The 18867-nt window shown below is 39.5% G+C and overlaps 1 protein-coding gene across 2 annotated transcripts in view; it reads right to left on the reverse strand.

Moving 5' to 3' along the window:
- tafa1b (TAFA chemokine like family member 1b) overlaps window positions 1–18867 on the reverse strand; it is a 132059-nt gene that overhangs the window by 17374 nt on the left and 95818 nt on the right. For both annotated transcript variants that reach the window (XM_088424473.1, XM_088424472.1), the window contains exon 3: window positions 5524–5664. In XM_088424473.1, the coding sequence (XP_088280599.1) occupies window positions 5524–5664 (141 nt within the window). The remainder of the gene's footprint in view (window positions 1–5523; window positions 5665–18867) is intronic.

Genomic DNA, 18867 nt, shown 5'->3' on the forward strand with positions numbered 1-18867 from the left:
GATGAGCGAGGCTGCAGAGATACGAGCGTTTGACTTGTTAAAAGGGATGTTCTTCACTAAGAGCCTCCTTGGCACTGACATAACTGGGACATAGTTCTCCCTGTCAAAGCTAATAATCAATTCCCACTACAGGGATAATCTGACAGCAGACCCCTACTGAGCGTGACACATCTCGGAATCTTCGGCCAAAAAGCTTCAGTAGCTACTGAGACGAGAAATTGCGTGTCCCGAAGAAATTGTATGGGAATCATGTTTGCTCATTAGTCGCAGCGAATTGACAGAAATCATGGCGTTGCTCCCGTGTGAACCGAATAATGGTGATGTCATAAGAAATGGACAGGATGCTTGAAAATGATAACTCGCTGCAGCGTCATTGCTTTTTGTATTTAGGATATCTTATATCCAATATTTCATTTCCAATAATTTATTCAACTGTTTTTCTCTTAGTATTTTTAAGTAGATAGATAGATAGATAGATAGATAGATAGATAGATAGATAGATAGATAGATAGATAGATAGATAGATAGATAGATAGATAGATAGATAGAAAGCGAGTGAGCGAGCAAGATACATACCAAACTAGCAAGCTAGTGAGCTAGCATTATATTTAGCAAGATAGATAGATAGATAGAGAAAGCTAGTGAGCTAGCAAAACAGATAGCAAGCTAGCAAGATAGATAGAAAGCAATTGAGCGAGCAAGATACATAGCAAGCTAGTGAGCTAGCAAAATAGATAGAAAGCTAGCAAGATAGATAGATAGATAGCGAAAGCTAGTGAGCTAGCAAAACAGATAGCAAGCTAGATAGATATATAATGGACATTTGTTTTGAGTCTATATCGCTTGATATAATTGGATCTACCCTACTAAGTCCTAGCGTGCGCTGTCGAGGACATCCCGGCTTTTTCTATGATGTCTCACATCTTTTGGTTGGATGCCGTCAACATCACAAATACAACAAAATAGACATACCAATTGGACACAAATGAAGGACATCAACTTTTACTTCTCCACCTCTAAACCCTAACCCTTCACGTGATAGTCCATAACTAAAACTGTTTAATGGTGCTTTTACAGTGTTTGACTAATGAATACCAATCTTTATATCCCGAGTGGTTTTAGCACCAAATAAAGTTGGCGAAAATGATCCCAGTTGAATGTGAGGCACCAAAATAAAGAAATTACCTTCATCTCATTTGTGGTCAATTTTGCTGTGTTGCTGTTCAGTGGCTTGTCTTTTTCATTTTTATCACCACTCCACCTATAAGTGCCTGTTAATCGATTCACTGACTCTGAAGATTTCTGGCCCGTGGACCCGAACCCACTGAGGCGTTAAATGTTAACAATAGCTCCTATTTCTGTGCTGGAATCTTTGTAAGGTACTCAAATTTGTCTGATTTTGACATAACTTTTATTTGAAACTTTCTTCATGACGCGGTGAAAAAAACGGCACACTGCCAGGTGTACCGCCATGACAAATTCCAACGTTCAGTGAACACGACTGAAACTTATTATTTTGTAGACAGTCATGGGAAGAAGAAAAAAAAAAACAACACGTCACCGTGCTGGTAATATTTTTGCGGAACTGTACTCAGAGTAAAATGCTGTGATGCACATCTGGGGCAAGTCGCACATCAGTTTGTTTACTGGCATGAATCTATGAAGAGTTTTCACTCAGCATGCTTGTACCCGTGAGAGTGAAGTGACAAAATAAGCACTGTGCCGTTTTCATCATCTTCCACTGAATGTCAAAAGACTTACAGAGTGGGAGCGCTTACTGCATTTTACACACTTATGATCAATTGTCTTGCAAGCGTTCCCATGCTTGTCTTTTCAAGTGGAGTTCTTGCCAGGTAAGTGAAACAAAATCCGTTTTTTTTTCTCACTAATTTTGCAACACGGGCATGAAAGGCTGTTTGCGACACGCTGACACGCTGATTCTGCTCACAATACACGCTTGGGTGTAGACCGACCGAGGGTGTCGGGGTCTGATCCAGCCCGCCACACCATTTTTGTTTGCTAAGGCAAATAACGGTGTGTCTGCTTCACATTTCTTGCAAAAAATATTTGTTCTTACGGGTGGTGGGAATATAAAATGTATTTTTCAGATTATAAGGCGTGCTTAAAATCCTTTAACCTCGCCTTGTGGGTGGATGTTGGATTGAAGTTGAACAAAGGAGTTTTTTGCTGTTTTGTTCCCTAGTAATGCGCAATGACTCTTACAAGCCGAATACGAAAAATACAGTACATAAATTGGAATTTTTCTTCCACTCTGGCGAGTTTTAACAATTTGGTAAAAAAAAACGTATTTTTCAGATTATAAAGTGTGGTTAAAATCCTTTAACCTTCTTGTGGGTGGTTGTTGGATGGAAGTTGATTAAAGTTGGACTATTTTGCTGAACAGAATTTCTTGTTAAATGATTTGTTCTTACGGGGGTGGTAATATAAAACATTTTTCAGATTATAAGGCTCGCTTAATCTTTTAACCTCCTTGTGGGTGGATGTTGGATTGAAGTTGAACAAATTTGGATTTTTTTGCTGAACATAATTTCTTGCTAAAATGTTTTGTTCTTATGGGTGGCGGTAATATATAAAACGTATTTTTCAGATTATAAGGCTCGCTTAATCTTTTAACCTCCTTGTGGGTGGATGTTGTTTTGAAGTTGAACAAAGTTGGATTTTTTTTGCTGAACATAATTTCTTGCTAAAATGTTTCGTTCTTATGGGTGGTGGTAATATATAAAACGTATTTTTCAGATTATAAGGCTCACTTGAAATCTTTTAACCTCCTTGTGGGTGGATGTTGGATTGAAGTTGAACAAAGTTGGACTTTTTTGCTGTTTTGTTCCCTGTTAATGCGCAATGACTCTTACAAGCCGAATATGAAAAATACGGGACATAAATTGGGATTTTTCTTCCACTATTTCTCCACTAAATTTCAGATTTATATTTCTTCTTGTAATAGTTGTTGTTTGGTAGATTTTGGTTTTGATTAGATTTATAGAATTTACAGAAATCTGAAAATAGGCCTAACATTAGCAAACGATGTTTTTACAAAGTTTAGTTGTTTTATAGATCTTGGTTTTGATTAGATTTAACTTTTCATTCTTGCTTTCCATTGACAAATTTTCATTAACATTTTTTAAATGTATATCACACTCCTTTCTTACACCATGCCCCAACGTAACAAATAGGATAAAAGTGGTCATCTTTCAAATTGAATTTCTAAAGTGTGCCTTGTTGAAACTCAATAATATTTCACGTTCTCTTATGTTTGAAAAAAAAAGTCTAAAATTAGGAAAAAAAACGATTTTAAGTGCTATCAAAGGAAATCAACAGTAAATGTATCCATCTGTACAAGGTGTATTTTTTAAAGCAAATTTAGAGAGCAAATTTAGATTCGCGACGCGTGACAGAAACGAATCGAGTCTCCATCTAAGTATCAGAAGGACTCAAGGACCAAGGCATCAGATTTCCATCAAGCAAGAATACATTTCAATGCGTTAGCCTTGTCTCCTTGTTGATTTCTATTCTTTTATGGTCTTAAGTGTCAGATGGCCAAGCAGTCCTGCGGAGTCCGTCGCGCGGGCTCGTGCGGCCGCTGATGTGACGGCTCTTTTCATGAGAACTTTCAAAACATCGTTTTTCAACAAAGGCTGAACACTTTGACTGCCTGCCGAGGTTGAGGTCAAAGGATTTAGATCGGGGAGCAATAAATGAGCTTTGTGGCAGATGGAGGGCATTCCAGTTCTGTCTCAGTGGGTTTGTCACTTCCCGCCTGCTTTTTTTTTTTCCGCCTTCCACAAAAGTGCCCGAGCCTGATTGTTTTCCTCAGCTGAGGTAATTCAGGTGCACTAGCCTGGAGCTCGCCCGACTTGTTTATGAGTTATTCATTTCCATCAGCCTGATCCGCCGTGGGCAATGTGATCTGCAACATGCTCCTTGCTCAGGTGTTCACAAAACCACTTGGTGCCCAGGGGCACACAACCTTTCGCTGTCTAATGCTTGAGTGCATTGGTATTATTAGCGCAGGACCATAAAAAAAAAAAGTACAGGGTAAGTGCTTAGTTGGATACGCATCTGTTACTGTAATTCCCATCTCTAGGATTCACCCTTAATTTTGACTTCAAATTATGGTATTTTCTATATTCCCATTTTTCGTAATTTCAACATTTTCCAAAAATCATGTCACTGTAATTACCCAAATATAGGACACACCTGTGTATGGGTTAATTCTAGGGTGAAATTCTGGTATTTTCCATTTTACCGTGTATAAGACGCACCAATAGTTTGGCAACAATGTCAAAACTATAGCAAAACCGAATACATTTTTGTAAAAATTTTCATATTTTCATGTGTTTATATCTTCAAATTCTATATTTGTTGTGGGTTAACTGTGTTTCAGATTTCCCACATTGGAAGCGGTCAGTGAACACAGCGCCAGGGCAATGTTGAATGTGCACAAGGCGAATTGTTTTTGCTTTTCTTGAAACAGTTCTAAAAGTTATTTTTGCCTGAACCATCCGTGTTTCATCAAGTTCATGATTGTGTGTGTATATGTCAAAAGACCACAACTAATAAACAAGTCAAATGGAATATCTTTCTGTGTTCTCTAAGTGGTGCGCTCCGCTCCATACCTTGCCACTCTTAATTGAATCAGCCTCTCAGTTTTACTAGTATACCTGTGTGTGAATAAGGACGGACTCGGACATTGGTTCAGACTGCTCACTTTTTTTATTGAAGCCGTCACAACCTCAGCTAACACGAGCTTCAACAACTACCTTATTTAATGCCACTGCGAGTTCAATTTTTCTTTCCTCATTTTTGGACGATAAGTTCTCTAACACGGAAGCTTCTAGCAGCCTTGCGTTTTCCAACCTGATCTGCTTCAAGAACAGGCTTGCTGGTGCCTATCCCAGCTGGGCGTGTGACACCTTGAACTGGTTAGTAGCCAGGACAGAGAGTCAAACAGCCATTCACGCAGCCATTCACACCTAAGGACAATTTAGTATGTCCAATTCACCTGCCATGCATGTTTTTGGAGTGTGGGAGGAAGCCAGAGTGACCGTAGAACCGACACAAGCTAGGGGACAACATGCAAACTCCACATAGGAAGGTGAATTTGAACTTGACTCCCTGAACTGTGAGGTGGACGTGCTAATTAGTGCTCCACTGAGCCGCCTGCTTCAAGTAGAGTAAGGCCATACCCATCCATTACCCTAAATACCGTGATAGTACGTACCATAGAAATGCATATTTGTACGTGGTTGGCTGATTCAATCTTCCTTGAATATTATCTAATTTTGAAGTTAACGGACGCACCCATACTTTTGTCCTTTGTATTTAGGTAAAATAAGTGTGTCCTATAGATGGGAAATTACGGTATTTTTAGTGTTCTACTCACGGAATGTGTTGTTTATTCTGAAACTTGCTGCTGACAACTTGTGGTTTCACAACGAGATGTAATCAAACATTCATAAAGAAATCAGCTTGTCACACATTTGCTCAAGGGAGGTTCCTCACCATCCACACAGGAGGGTTTGTTGCGCGTTGTCCCTGCCACTTTGCCTGGTAAACAGGAGCACTTGACGGTCTGAGAGCGTTCCTCTATGCGATTCTTGTTACAGCATCTGTGGGCTGCAATTACCTCACACGTACCTCCCTCTGTGGACAAAAGAACAAGGAATACACAACCGTGCGTTATATGTACATGTTAAAAAATATATATCCCCGAAGAAAATGAACACACACATCACGTTGGCGCATTTAATCTTTTTTGACTGCCCTTACATTACGATTGTAATTGAAATTACATCAACAGTCAACATTTTTAAAATTGATTATCGCAGATCTAACCCTGCTAGTGATGTCGTACTTCAGGGTCCAACCCACTTTGCCCATATTTGGGCTTGCTTCTGATATATTTGGAGTTCCTGACATGACGTTTGCCATTTTGGTCTCGATGAAGTCATATGTTAGCTCATTATTTTCCCGCAGAGCCAAGCAACTGTAAAACATGGCGGGAACTGCATGTGTGGAAATAAAGGTACAAAACTTTATATTTTGTCTATAAAGGATTTGGTAAAAAAAAAATTTCATATACTATTAGCATATTTTTCAGACTAGAAGGCACACTGGATTATAAACTGCTAGAACAAAAAAATCTTTTTGTCATTTTGCGAAGAGATGAAGTCTTTAGCATATCGGCATTTTAGTGATGCAGACCAATAGCAGAGCAGCATCTTTGTGACGCATTGCAGCCCTGGCAGTTTGACATAAACAGAAAATAAGAGCAATTACCTAAAAACGCCCGAGGCAAAACAACATAAACACAGCCGAACTCACAAGTCATTAAACTGTTTGATGCCGTAAAGCGGGAACGAAAAAACTTACTATTCCACGTAAACCAGGGACGCCGTAATCCGGGGGTCCACTGTATTAGAACAGTTATTCATTTCCATTATTTAATAAGAGAGTATATCTTTACTGCTGAAATTATCGAAATAACTTTTGCACCCCTTCAAAATAGCGAGCTCATCATTTTGACACAGTTCCGAAAAAAAAAAAAAAAAGGGAGCACGATGTCTTTGGAAGTCCACATTTTAATGAAAGCAGGACATTCCATCTCCATCCCAGCATCGGAGGCAATCCCAACACCATAACTCCCAAGTAGGGGGGACATCATTCAACGTGAAGGCAGCACAATCGTATTCTTGCTGATAAAGGAGGATGTCAAAAACATATTTGGAGAAGAAAAGACGATATCTGCCAATGGGGGTACTGGGTCAAAACAACAATAAGGGGGGATTGCCCATGGGAAGGACTGTTGGAGGTGAGGGACGTCCCGGAATAAGTGAGACATGGCGAGGACGAGGTGTGTCCGCCTGCCAGGTAGCGAGCGTGCCAATGAGTAATGAGGGAGCCGTTGGAAGTGCCCCCTTCACGCAATTATAAAGCGACGGGCTAATGCAGCCGGCGGAGCTTCGGCGGAGAGGCCCTCCATCACAGCACTCCCTTTTCCTCGCGCCCCGGGAAAAACTCTTTATCTTTTCTTGACAGGCACTGCGACAGACACCTGCGTCCAACAATTAAAGTGGAACCTATCCCGGGATGGAGGAGAGAAGAAAGAAGAATAACAGGATGTTACATGCATCCTCTCAGATCTACTGAGAAAGGAGCGCATAGTGGCACCTTCACCATGTTTTCAAAGCCGTGTCCAGAGGCTAGCCCACTTCAAATCTTGGTATGGCACGCCAAAACCAAAAGCCATCATTTCAGTATATCCTTTTAGCCTGCTGTGTGTTGTAAAACGGCCAACAGAAAACGATCTGGGAGATTTACAGGGGCCCGATCATGAAAAGTCAACTTTTTGGAGCTTTTTCATCTTTTTGATGTATGATATCAAAGGAAAAGTATACATATGTGTGTGTGTGTATATATATATATATATATATATATATATATATATATATATATATATATATATATATATATATATATATATATATATATATATATATTTTTTTTTTTTTTTTTTTTTTGACGATATAAATAAAATATGTCTTTAATTTTTATTCGCTGGGAATTTGGCACCAGGCCGGCCTGCATAACAAAAATCTACATATAATTGACACAAACTGTTTCTGAGTCATATACCATAATTTTACCTATCCATTCGACTTGAAAATGCTAGTTGCAAGTTGCAAGTAATCTAAAAATGCTAATGGTAACAAAACAAGGATCTAGCATATTTTTGATACAAACTTGCAAATACAAGTCGAGTTAATTTTTACTGATAATAAATGACAATTTATCTGCATGGACAGGTTGTGTTTGGCTAAAGATGTTAGAATAAATGTACATAAGTGATTCCATACTTACCCCTTGTGAGGATACGCGGCTCTAGAAAATGGTTGCATGGATGTATTGTTATTGTATTGCATTAAAACTGTGAATACACCTCTCTCCGTTCTCCTCGTGAGCAAAAAGAATCTCAAGTCTCTTGTCTTCCTTCCTTGTGTATTATTAAATGTTCTCGGTTGATTGAACCTGACAGAAGACACAGAGCTCCACTCAAGGATACGTAGCTTCCTTGCAAGATGCAAAACAGTAAGTGCCTAACAAAACCACATCCTTTTTTGATATTCAGAATAAAATATGAACTAACGTATGAAATATAGCATCTATGTAATCATAGAAATATCGAATATGTCTCTCTAGATTTATTTGAATCAATACTAGCCATTGTGGTCGCCAGTGGGACGGATACAGTCGTGTTTGTATCTCGGCGAGATCTACGGGGCATACACTAGTGGTGAGAAGATCCGTTTATACTCAATGGCAACAGGCGGCGTGTGTGTCTTAAATTGGCTCTTCAAATGTTTGAAATGAATGACTCAAGTCTCCTTGAAGCACGTTACACAAGTCGGGTGAATTTTCTTCTCCCGTTTCCATCAATGTCTGCTGTGCTCGGACCAAAGGCCACTGAATCTTGGATTAAGAGGCAAACATTTGCGGTCCCGCCGGACCTCTGAGTCATGCACTATTAATGCACCTCTCTCAACACTCGTTTTTGGCCAGGACAAGGTACAACACAGGCTCTAAAAGTTGAAGGGGGGTGGGGAAAAAAAAAAAAAAAACTCCCTGGAGTGTGTTGAAGCCCCAAAGCCCATCATGTGTTTGTTGAATATTTTACTGGTGCCCCTCTGACCTGCACACTGGCTTTGCAGTCAAAGCTGAGTAAACGTGGAGTTTATGTTGCATCACGAGCAGCGCCAAATCTTACGTCTTCTCGCCAACTTTCGAGGGATGCCGTGTTTTTTGCAGACGTCCCTTATTCCCCCATCAATTAAATCCTATTCACTCTTGTCAATTGCAGCACGTTCTGACCAGCAAATGTCATACAAGGACGTTTCTTGCTCATTAAAATGTGTTTTCTCTGATTCATCGTTTCTAATATATCTGAGAGGCCAACAAACACACCAGTGGGAGACTTCTCAGAATCCCACCTCATTCCCTAACAAATTGGAGATTTCAAGAAGCCTTGAAATAAATAGATACGTATATTTTTTGATCCATTCCAACACCCCACACACGGGAAGGCAGGGAATTGATTTTTTTTAAGATTGCCTGCTAAACTTCAAGATTTGACTGAGTTTACTGTGTTGATTTGGAAAATGTGTGTATTTACTCGCACATGCGACACAATCTAGCAAGATCTCATCTGTATCTACGCCTTTACACACACACACACACACACAAAATATATATATATATATATATATATATATATATATATATATATATATATATATATATATATATATATATATATATATATATATATATATATATATATATATATATATATATATATATATAGGCGAAATTTTAGCAAAATTCTTAAATTTTCCATTTTCCATAAAATGAATGATCTAGAGTGCAAGTTAGAATTTAATTTTAAAGGAACCAGGCTCATTTTTCAACTATAGCTGAATCCTTTCCTAATACTGCATATGGCATGTTTTATTTTTCAGTGTTTACAAACTGTCATCGTCCTATCTGGCAACATTTTACCATCCTTTTGTCCCTTAGCCAATGAGGACACAGAATAAGATGAAGGTTTTCTCTCAGTAATCAGGACACAGAAGACATTGACGTGTTATTGTAGTTTATAAAAGACCAAAAAATGGCAACGAAAAGTGAAGAGCGTTATGGCGAGGGAACGCTGCATTTGTGACTGCGCTACTCAGCGCGCAGAAGTAAGTATCCGATGGTTATGCTGTCGCCACATGCGCGCGAGCTGTGATGGATGCCGTCCTCTGAGCCCGCGAGACAGAGAAAGGGCTTCAACCAAGCTGCTAAGATGGAGTGGGTGGCCGTGCACTCCAGACTTTACTGAGGGGAAGTGAAGGGCATCGATGGGGCCACCGGCCGCTCATTTTTCTCTCGGCGGCCCACGGTGACAGCGGCCATTGAATGACTGGATGAGGTGATTATGTTTTAGCAGATCAATGCCTCATTGTTTTCAGATTAGTCCAGCAGCCAATTAAAAGCTGCTCATGAGAGAAGATTGTAAATCTTGGGAGGCGGATGTGGGAGATGAGGAGCTATCCGGCATCTGGTTCATCTTCAGGAAAAAAAAAAAAATTGTAGCAGAAAAAGGGAGTTTTTGGGGTTTTTTTTTACATTTTTTCTCACTCGTTGAACCCTGTGGCTTATGGAGTTTAGTGTGGCATATCGGCATTTTTTTTTTACTAGCCACCAGGGGGTATCCTCCCTGTATTCAAAGGGAGACAGAAGACGATGCCATGGAAGTATTGATTTAGAGTTTGATGCTATTTCACTCGACAACAGGGGGCACGCTCTGCCAGTAAATGCGACCGGGCATTTTGCTGTTGTGTAGGTGTGGGATTTTACCAATCTGAAAGTGTCTGTGTTATGTTGAAAATATTTTTTTCTAAAATATGATCTCTAAATGTGCATGCAAGCTCAGTCTGTGTTGAAGGCATGATGGTGCTATACTCCAAAAGTAACCAGGCAGTTTGAAGAAAAAGAAAATAATCTTTCTGCATAAATATCTGAAGTTACAACCTAACAACCCAACTTAAGAGTCCTATATATGACAAAAGAAAACAGTTTGAAACAGAAAAAAACTTTGAAAAATTCTCTATATTTGTGTGTGTTTATATATATATATATATATATATATATATATATATATATATATATATATATATATATATATATATATATATATATATACAGTATATATATATATATATGTATTACCTCTAAGTTATGATCCTAAATTTTAATAAATACAATATAAAATTTAATGCAATAAAAGATTGTTTTGCAATAGTCACTATAACGCAATTTAGCAAAAAGTTGCTTTAATTCCAATTAATTTGCTCTTAATTTAAAAAGAAAACAGTTTCTTGTCAAGGCATTAAAAAAAACATTCAATTGGATTTGCTGATTCCTGCAGAACCCTCATTAAAATCTCACATACCCCCAAAAGTAGCATCACGTACCCTCAGGGGTACTTGTGCCCCCATTAGAGAACTGCTGCACTATATGATAGAAGAAGTCAAGCTCATTTTGTCACTAAAATATCCAAGGCAGAAAAAAACGAAGGTTATTTTCAACTTCCTAGTGACAAACAATATCATAAAGCAAGCAATCACTGCATTCTGATCTGATTGCAAAAACATTTTATTACAATATATGCTGTTCAAAAGAAATGAATGAATCATAATTGGCTTTACAATCAACAATGTTTTCGTGGCCAAGTGCTCATCAGCTTGCAATTGTCCACCGTCTTTGCTCCCTCACAGCTTTTATCACTCACTTATCAAAATATTAACATAGTGTATGGCCGAGGGAATAAACAAAGCAGGGAGGAAAACTACAGGCCCCCAAGAACTAATTTTTTAGAACTTAATTGGTATGCACTCATGTGAAAATGGAATGTTTCCACCTGCGAGCTGAATTTCGCTTTTGTTTTGCAAGCCGAGCAGATGCTGCTTCAAACATCAAGGTTGTGTTTTGCCTGAGTAGGCTTTGCAATTCCGCGTGCATCTGGATCACTGTTTATCTGTGTGTGTGTGCATGTGTACCTGTATATTAGGGCTGCAAGTTTGGATTATTTCAATACTATTCACACATACTGAAACTTCGATTGAATAAACGAGTATTCAGATTGTAATATACACTTTTGCATGTGTAAAGGACAATTATGAACGCAGAAGATACATTTGATATGTTTGTAAAATCGCTAGCACAAAGTCCACTCTCTACTTGCTCCATGCTGGTATCCAAATGATTTATTGTGAAGCCATCGCAGGCTCTTACCTAGTTGTTGTTAATGGGTGTTGAGTTTGCATCAGGGGCTGAGTGGGTTCTGCATACAAAATGAGGGCTGAAAATAATGTAGTGGCAAGCTCAGGGCCCAGAAAAAGAAGTGAATAAAGATCCTCAACGCGCAGCAGAAAAAGACAATTAAAGTTCAGTGGTATTGTACTGTTTTATTGTCCTTGCGCTGACATTTGCGCCACAAATTCATGCATGCGGCAAATTGCATTTTATTGTGTACATTATTAAAGTTAAAGAAAAAAAAAAGTGTCCTTAACAGAAATAAAACACTTAACAGTTTGCCCCGGGTGGTTTTAAATAACCGGGAAAAAAAGGAAGGATACAAGGGGAAAATGAATCCGACTGACTTTGTGCCAGCCGTCCCGGCGCATACATGTTTAATGACGCGCAAAAGACTTTATCTTTTCATGACTTGGTCGGAACTTCAAGAAGCCCTCCCCTCGATTACTTAGGATAATGTTTAAACATGCTACAAAGCATTGTTGAGTGTATTCCAAATGAGGAGCTTGCAGGCAGTGCCAGAAAACAACTTTTCATGTTCCTCCTCTTGGCAGCTAATACCAATGTATATTTTATCAGGAATTACACAATCCTCATTTAGGGATGCCTACTTGTGTAACAGCACCAGTTAAAATGCATAGTGTAGGAAGATAAATCCCTGGGAGGAGTAGAAATAGACCACACTGGATAATTCTAATTTATCTGCGTTTCTATGATGTTTGACACTCATCTCTTTCGGTAATTATGCGAAAGGGAGGGCATGACAGAACGTATATGGCAGATTTCTGTGGAAAAAGCAAACCACTGCTATTTCGGTATATGCTAATTGTATTGCCGCCGTCGTAGAAAGAATCTCAAATCGCCTCGGCCGGTAGGGTATTTTAATGTCCACCTACTGGTGCATCGCACGGCGAGCACTGAAATTGTTATCTATGTCCATAATGATCTATATGCAGGAATTCTATGCTAACGCTGTAAGTTAAGTAATTTATTGTAAACTCCAAGCAAAATATCGATCACGTCCGGTAAAAGGACATGATCAATTAATCTGCTGTCTATAATCAATAGACATACATTGGAATTGGACCAAGCCAGCACGCTTAACAAAAATCTACATTTTATTGACAAAAATTGTTTTTAAATTATACTGTGTGATTTTACCAGTCTGGCCCATTGAGTATACATTTTCCTCCATGTGGCCATTGCGCTAAAATGTTCTTGCCCCTTGGTTCACCCATCAATGCTCGTGCAGTGGAAATGATTTACCGTAATTCCCCAAAAATAAATTGCGCTTTTTTCCCAAAAATGAAGGCCAAAAATACGTGTGCGTCCGAAGAGGATCATGTCAAAGTTATGATAAAGTTTCTTGTAGCACTTGTGTATGTCCAGCTGATTCATGTGGTATTTTATGGAGTAGTGTGCACCGGTTAGAGAACACGGAAAGGGATCCGTTTGATTCGTTTATTAATGCTGGTCTTTTGGCTTATACATACAATCATAAACTTGGTGGAACATGGATGGTGTGCAACCAAGAAACAGTTGTTGCTTTTTGGTTGGCACCATCCGTGTGTAACATCTTCCTCGAGCACATTCAACGTTACACTGGCACGGCATTCACTGACCACTCACAATGTGGTGAATCTCAAACACCTTTAACTTAATCTGCAACAAATATATGAGTTACGGATATGCACAAAAAAAATTGGGGTTTGCATGGCTCAGTGGTCGTCTACCAGCTGAGGGGCTGTGGGTTCGATCCCCCGACTATGGTGACAATGTCAAAGTGTCCTTGAGCAAGAAGCACAACCCTGCGTAATCAGTGGCTAAATGACTCGTTTAACGTTTTGCGTGTGTATCAAAGACAGTGACCGCCCTCAAGTGAAGCCTCACCGTCCTTCCTCACAACAAAATGCAATATCAAGAGCGACCAGAGGCGGCACCAAAAAATAAAGATCAAACCAAACAAAGCACAAATGAATGAACTGTTAAAGGATACAATAAATCAGTTTCAAAACATCATTATTTCAGGGTCCTGGTACCAGTTAATCCACGGACCGCTACTGGGCCACGGGGGACCTTAAGGAAAACTTTCTCTTGTGTGATAGAGTGGATTTAGCCTCAGTCACCACATTTTTTGTGATCTATTGAGTTTCTCCATGACCTCCACAAGATTTTCTCTTGATACCATCATCAGAGCTTCTGCGGGTGCCAACTGTTTACCTGAAGCCAAGCAGCATCACTCACATAAAACAAATAGACTTTTACAGTCAAAAGTACGACCCTAGGGAAGTGAACCCGAGGGAGATGAGGAGTAAGTGTAGCAGTGAAGAGAGCTTGTGGAATGCCAGTTGACTAGCAAGACTATTGATTTAGTAAGACAAACGAAAATATTTTGTTGCTGAAGAGCTTTTAATAAATCGTCATTATGTCAGTTTCCCTTCTAATAGCCCACAGGTGTCAAACTGGAGGCCCGTGGCCCAGATCTGGCTCGCCACAACATTTTGTGTGGTCATTGAAAGTGAATCTTGTCAGTTTCAATGATCCCTTGCTAAACTCATTTCCAAAATTTTAACTTGCCATGTATAGAAAAATAGAGTTGGGATTTTGCAATATGTTTGTGTAGTTTTGTTACACTAACATCAACAATGAATAAACAAACCTTTACTTCTGATTTAAAAACTACTTAGTCATCATTTTGAGTTTTCTGGAAATACATAGTGTTCTATTCAGTAACTCTAGAACAGTGGTTCTTAACCTGGGTTCGATCGAACCCTAAGGGTTCGGTGAGTCGGTCTCAGGGGTTCGGTGGAGCCTCCGCCGCAGAGGTCCACCACTCAGTCTAAAAAAAATCATATTTTATTTTTTACTAAAGAAGGGTTTGGTGAATGAGCATATGAAACAGATGGGGTTCGGTGCCTCCAACAAGGTTAAGAACCACTGTTCTATATGAAAGATTGTGCAACATCAAGCTCTTGTTCAAACTATACATCATTTTGTACATTATTTATTACTACATTTATGATTTTAAGACTATAATTTTAAAAATAATTTTGAACACAGCCTTTGAGTCATATTGACTTGTGGATTCTCTCCTGGTGTCCAGCACAAAAAAAAAAAAAAAATAAGACGATAAGCCGCAGGGCTCAAATCATGAGGAAAAAAGTTGCAACTTACAGTCCAAAAATTTCCGGTATGACATGATTATGCTGCAACACACTACCCTCCCAGCCAACACATGGGCGCATTATGTTTCAGATTCCTCTGTGAGCCACATGTACATGCACTTCTCATGAGAATCCCGAATGTCACGAGGATAAAATAAGAATCCTGGACATGAATCGAACTGTGAACACACTTGAACAGTTTCTTTTGTAGTTCCAATCGAGACGTGTTTATTAGCTTCAGTTTAGCGGGTAGGCAAATGATTAGGCAGCAGTAACACAGGAAACGACGGTGCTGATGTCTTTTACAGGTAATTTGATTAGTATGAATAAGAGATGCAAGGCCGCGCTGCCCGCAGCCCGGGTCCATTCTTAATCACCTGTATGGGCTTCCTCTTGCGGGCCCGCGTGACTCCATTGCTCACATCTTTATGGTTATTAAAGTTAACGATTGCAGCGTGCCTCATTTACCAAAGCTCTATCAATAGCAGTTCAGCAGCATGAAATTACCCCGGTCCAGAGGGAGCAGCGTGACAAAGCGGATTAAGAAGGCCTCTGTAACACCCCGGAATATCTAACACCGTGTCATGGACTCATTCGGACCCGTGGCAAGTGGACCCACTGCCGAGATCAAGCCGCGCGAATGGCGGGTGGAGGCGCCCACGTATGCTTTAAATGTCAATTCCAGCTATTATTACAACTGTGGTTATTCGGAAAATAAAAAGATGGCAGGCCCGTCGAAAACAATGCGCCACTTTGGAGAAAACACATTCAGAGTTCTCGGAAGATATCCCACACATGAATAGAAAATGGTGGTGATTATAGTTAATATATGCAGGATGTAACCTACTTCGATGGACTTCAGGTGTACGCGTGGTTTTCTATGAGCGTTATGTTGCATATTAAATGGCGGCTCGAGATAAAGATACGGCAAAGATTGAAAAGCGTAGTAAGCCGTCGAATATTGCTTCGTTCTGACGCCAGAAACATAATTGCACTCATTTTTAACTCTTTCAATCCCAAAGACGTATTTTTAAGTTTTTCTTTTTAAAAATAAAAAGTATTTCTTCTTTAAAGTTTAAAGTTTAAAGTTTTTCTTGGAGGATTTGGCTAAAAACGGCTGGTATTTAAAGAAATATACTAAAGTAATCAATTACAGTGGTACCTCTACTTACAAAGAAAATTCAAGATACAAATGGTGACATTGAAACGCCAGCGCTCGTGACATCGTGCCCGGAATGTAAAACGTTAACCCGTGTTGTCTACTGTATTTGTTACAGTTTAAGATGTGTTTTTATCATTTATTAATATGCCGGTTCTCCCACAAACGAGACAATAGTGTTTTTTACTTCTACTTTTCATCTCTTCACCGTTTCATCCACACGTCCCACCAACAAACCACCACACATCTCATTTCAGCGCAGAATGTTCACACATCAAGCATAAATTAAGTTCTTCGCTCTAGTATACAGCCAGTTATTCCTTGGTACATATTTGTACTCTTGCTGCATTTTTAGACTGTGTTTATACTCATGCTCCCAAGTATAGAGCAGTTTAAACATTTCTCAGAATTGTGGAAGATTTAACTCTGTGAGGTGAGAAACCGTTACAGACAGATTACAATGACGGATTAAAACGATTGACAAAATTTAATGTTATGTCGATTTGTTGTCAAACTGCCCACCTCTGCGTATATTGCCCATCGGAAGGTACTGTAATTCCACAAATATCGTACGCACGCTTTAGTTCAGGGACAAATTCTGATGTTACCATGTATAAAATGCACAAAGAGTTTAGCAATAACATAAAAACTATTGCAAAACAAAATAAATGTCATCTTCCAAAGTTCTCTATATTTTATTGCATTCATATCTTTAAGTTATATATTTGTTAAGTGTGTTTCAGATTTCCCACATTGTGAGTTATCAGTGAAGGCTGCGCCAGTGTAACGTTGATTGGGCTCCAAGCAGTTGTTTTTCCTTTTCCTCACGACGCAGCTCGAGCTCTTTTTGCTATAAATACCGAATTTGCGTTCCATCCGAGATCAAGTTTATGATTGTCTGTATATGCCAAAAGTTGGCAATTAATAAACGAGTCAAATGGAATACCTATTTCCGTGTTCTCTAACTGGGGCACGTAGCTCCATACTTTGACACTCTTAGTTGAATCCGCTGGAGACATCAAGTAACATTCCTGTGCATGAACAATGATGGCCTCCAACGTTGGTTCAGTCTGCTCGCTTCTTCTATTGAAAATAATGCAGTTCCAACCTCAGCTAACATGAGCTGCAACATTCACTTGCTGCTAACAGCCAGCTGAGGTCTACCCTCTAGCACGTCCTTTTATGGTCATTATTGTAAGATGATATAAAAATGCACATGTCCGTCAAAAGTTGGCTTATGTAGCTGACAGCTCAATCTTATGGATTGGTGTCAAAAATAACATAAACTCTTTGAGTTACTGTTTATCGGACACACCTGTGGCCTTCATTTTTGGGGGAAAAAAAGTGTCTTATATTTGGAGGACTACGTTAATCCACATTTTTTGTGTGTGTGTGTGTGTGTGTGTGTGTTTTTTTTTGTGTGTGGCTCGACCCCAAATGGGCCGCGGACCGCTAGTTGGGGACCGCTGCTCGATCGAATTTTTCAGTAGCACACAAACATCTGTATGGCAAGTGTATGCGGTGGCGCCGCAGCTCTTTATGCTTTATTGCACCCCGTAGTCGGGTTGGCACAGCCTGAACTCTCTCCAACGTTCATATGACACAGGTCAGTGCGCGCTGAATGGCGAAATGAGCAACTAAATTGTCCATTTGAAATAACCGAAAGTGCCCGGTGTTTGAATGACACCATCGAGTACCCTTTCAAAATTGGCATTCTTTTGAAGAAAACATTTTAGGGTGAACAATTGCTCCAATGCAATGCTTTATTACACCGCCGCCAGAAAAGGTAACGAGACCAAATGAAAGTGTGGAAAGTTTTTCCGAGGTGGTAAAAATAAAGTTCTAACATGTTTCTTTTTTTTGATGGTTAGCTGAGATGCAGACTTTGGTATTATCGGACATTTATGACCCCGTGTCTTGGGGGGTGTTTCCTTTTCCAAATCAAGGTTGGAGCAACAGGGGAGGTTGTAAAATTTGAGGTGCAATCCACTGTAAATTTGGAATGCTGGGCTGTAAAAATAAAAACCGGCATGACTGGAATATTTCAAAAAAAGCCTGGACAAATAAATATTGACATAGAGATCATGGTGGCTACCTATCATGGATTTTACACCGCCTATAAAAGTAACGCATTTAGGGTCAGGCTAGGCGGAAAAAGACGACTTTTTCTGCGCGTTTTACGGCATTTTTTCTTTTTTTCCACCCAGCTCATCTCATTAACATGGATATTGGCTTTTAGATGATGCATTCATGAGCTGATACGGTATCGATCACTGTACTGAAGACTCGCTTCCACGAGATGATCAGTCTAAGCCAGAGAGAAAAAGGCAAGATGAATTTGTGTGCGAAACACGAAGAAGCGCTTCCGTCAAATGTGACATTTTAAAGCGCGACCTTGCTCGTGGTTGAGGCAAGGGCAGGGGTCTGCTGACTGCCAGGAAACGAGGCCAAGGAAACCATCACTAATATATGGAATATCCTCTGAGTGAAGGATATTACCTATTGATTATCTACTTGAATCATCTTTCCTCATTAGCTTCTTTCGTGGTCCAAATCGCACATGGGTTAGGTATTACCTTAAGTCCCCAAATAAATGACACATCTGTGTACACTAGGGATGCACAACTAATCAGATTTTAATCGTGATCACGATATTGGCTGCCACGA

Source organism: Hippichthys cyanospilos, chromosome 9, assembly GCF_059441005.1.
Source record: "Hippichthys cyanospilos isolate Australia breed blue-spotted pipefish chromosome 9, RoL_Hcya_1.0, whole genome shotgun sequence".
Lineage (NCBI taxonomy): Eukaryota > Metazoa > Chordata > Actinopteri > Syngnathiformes > Syngnathidae > Hippichthys > Hippichthys cyanospilos.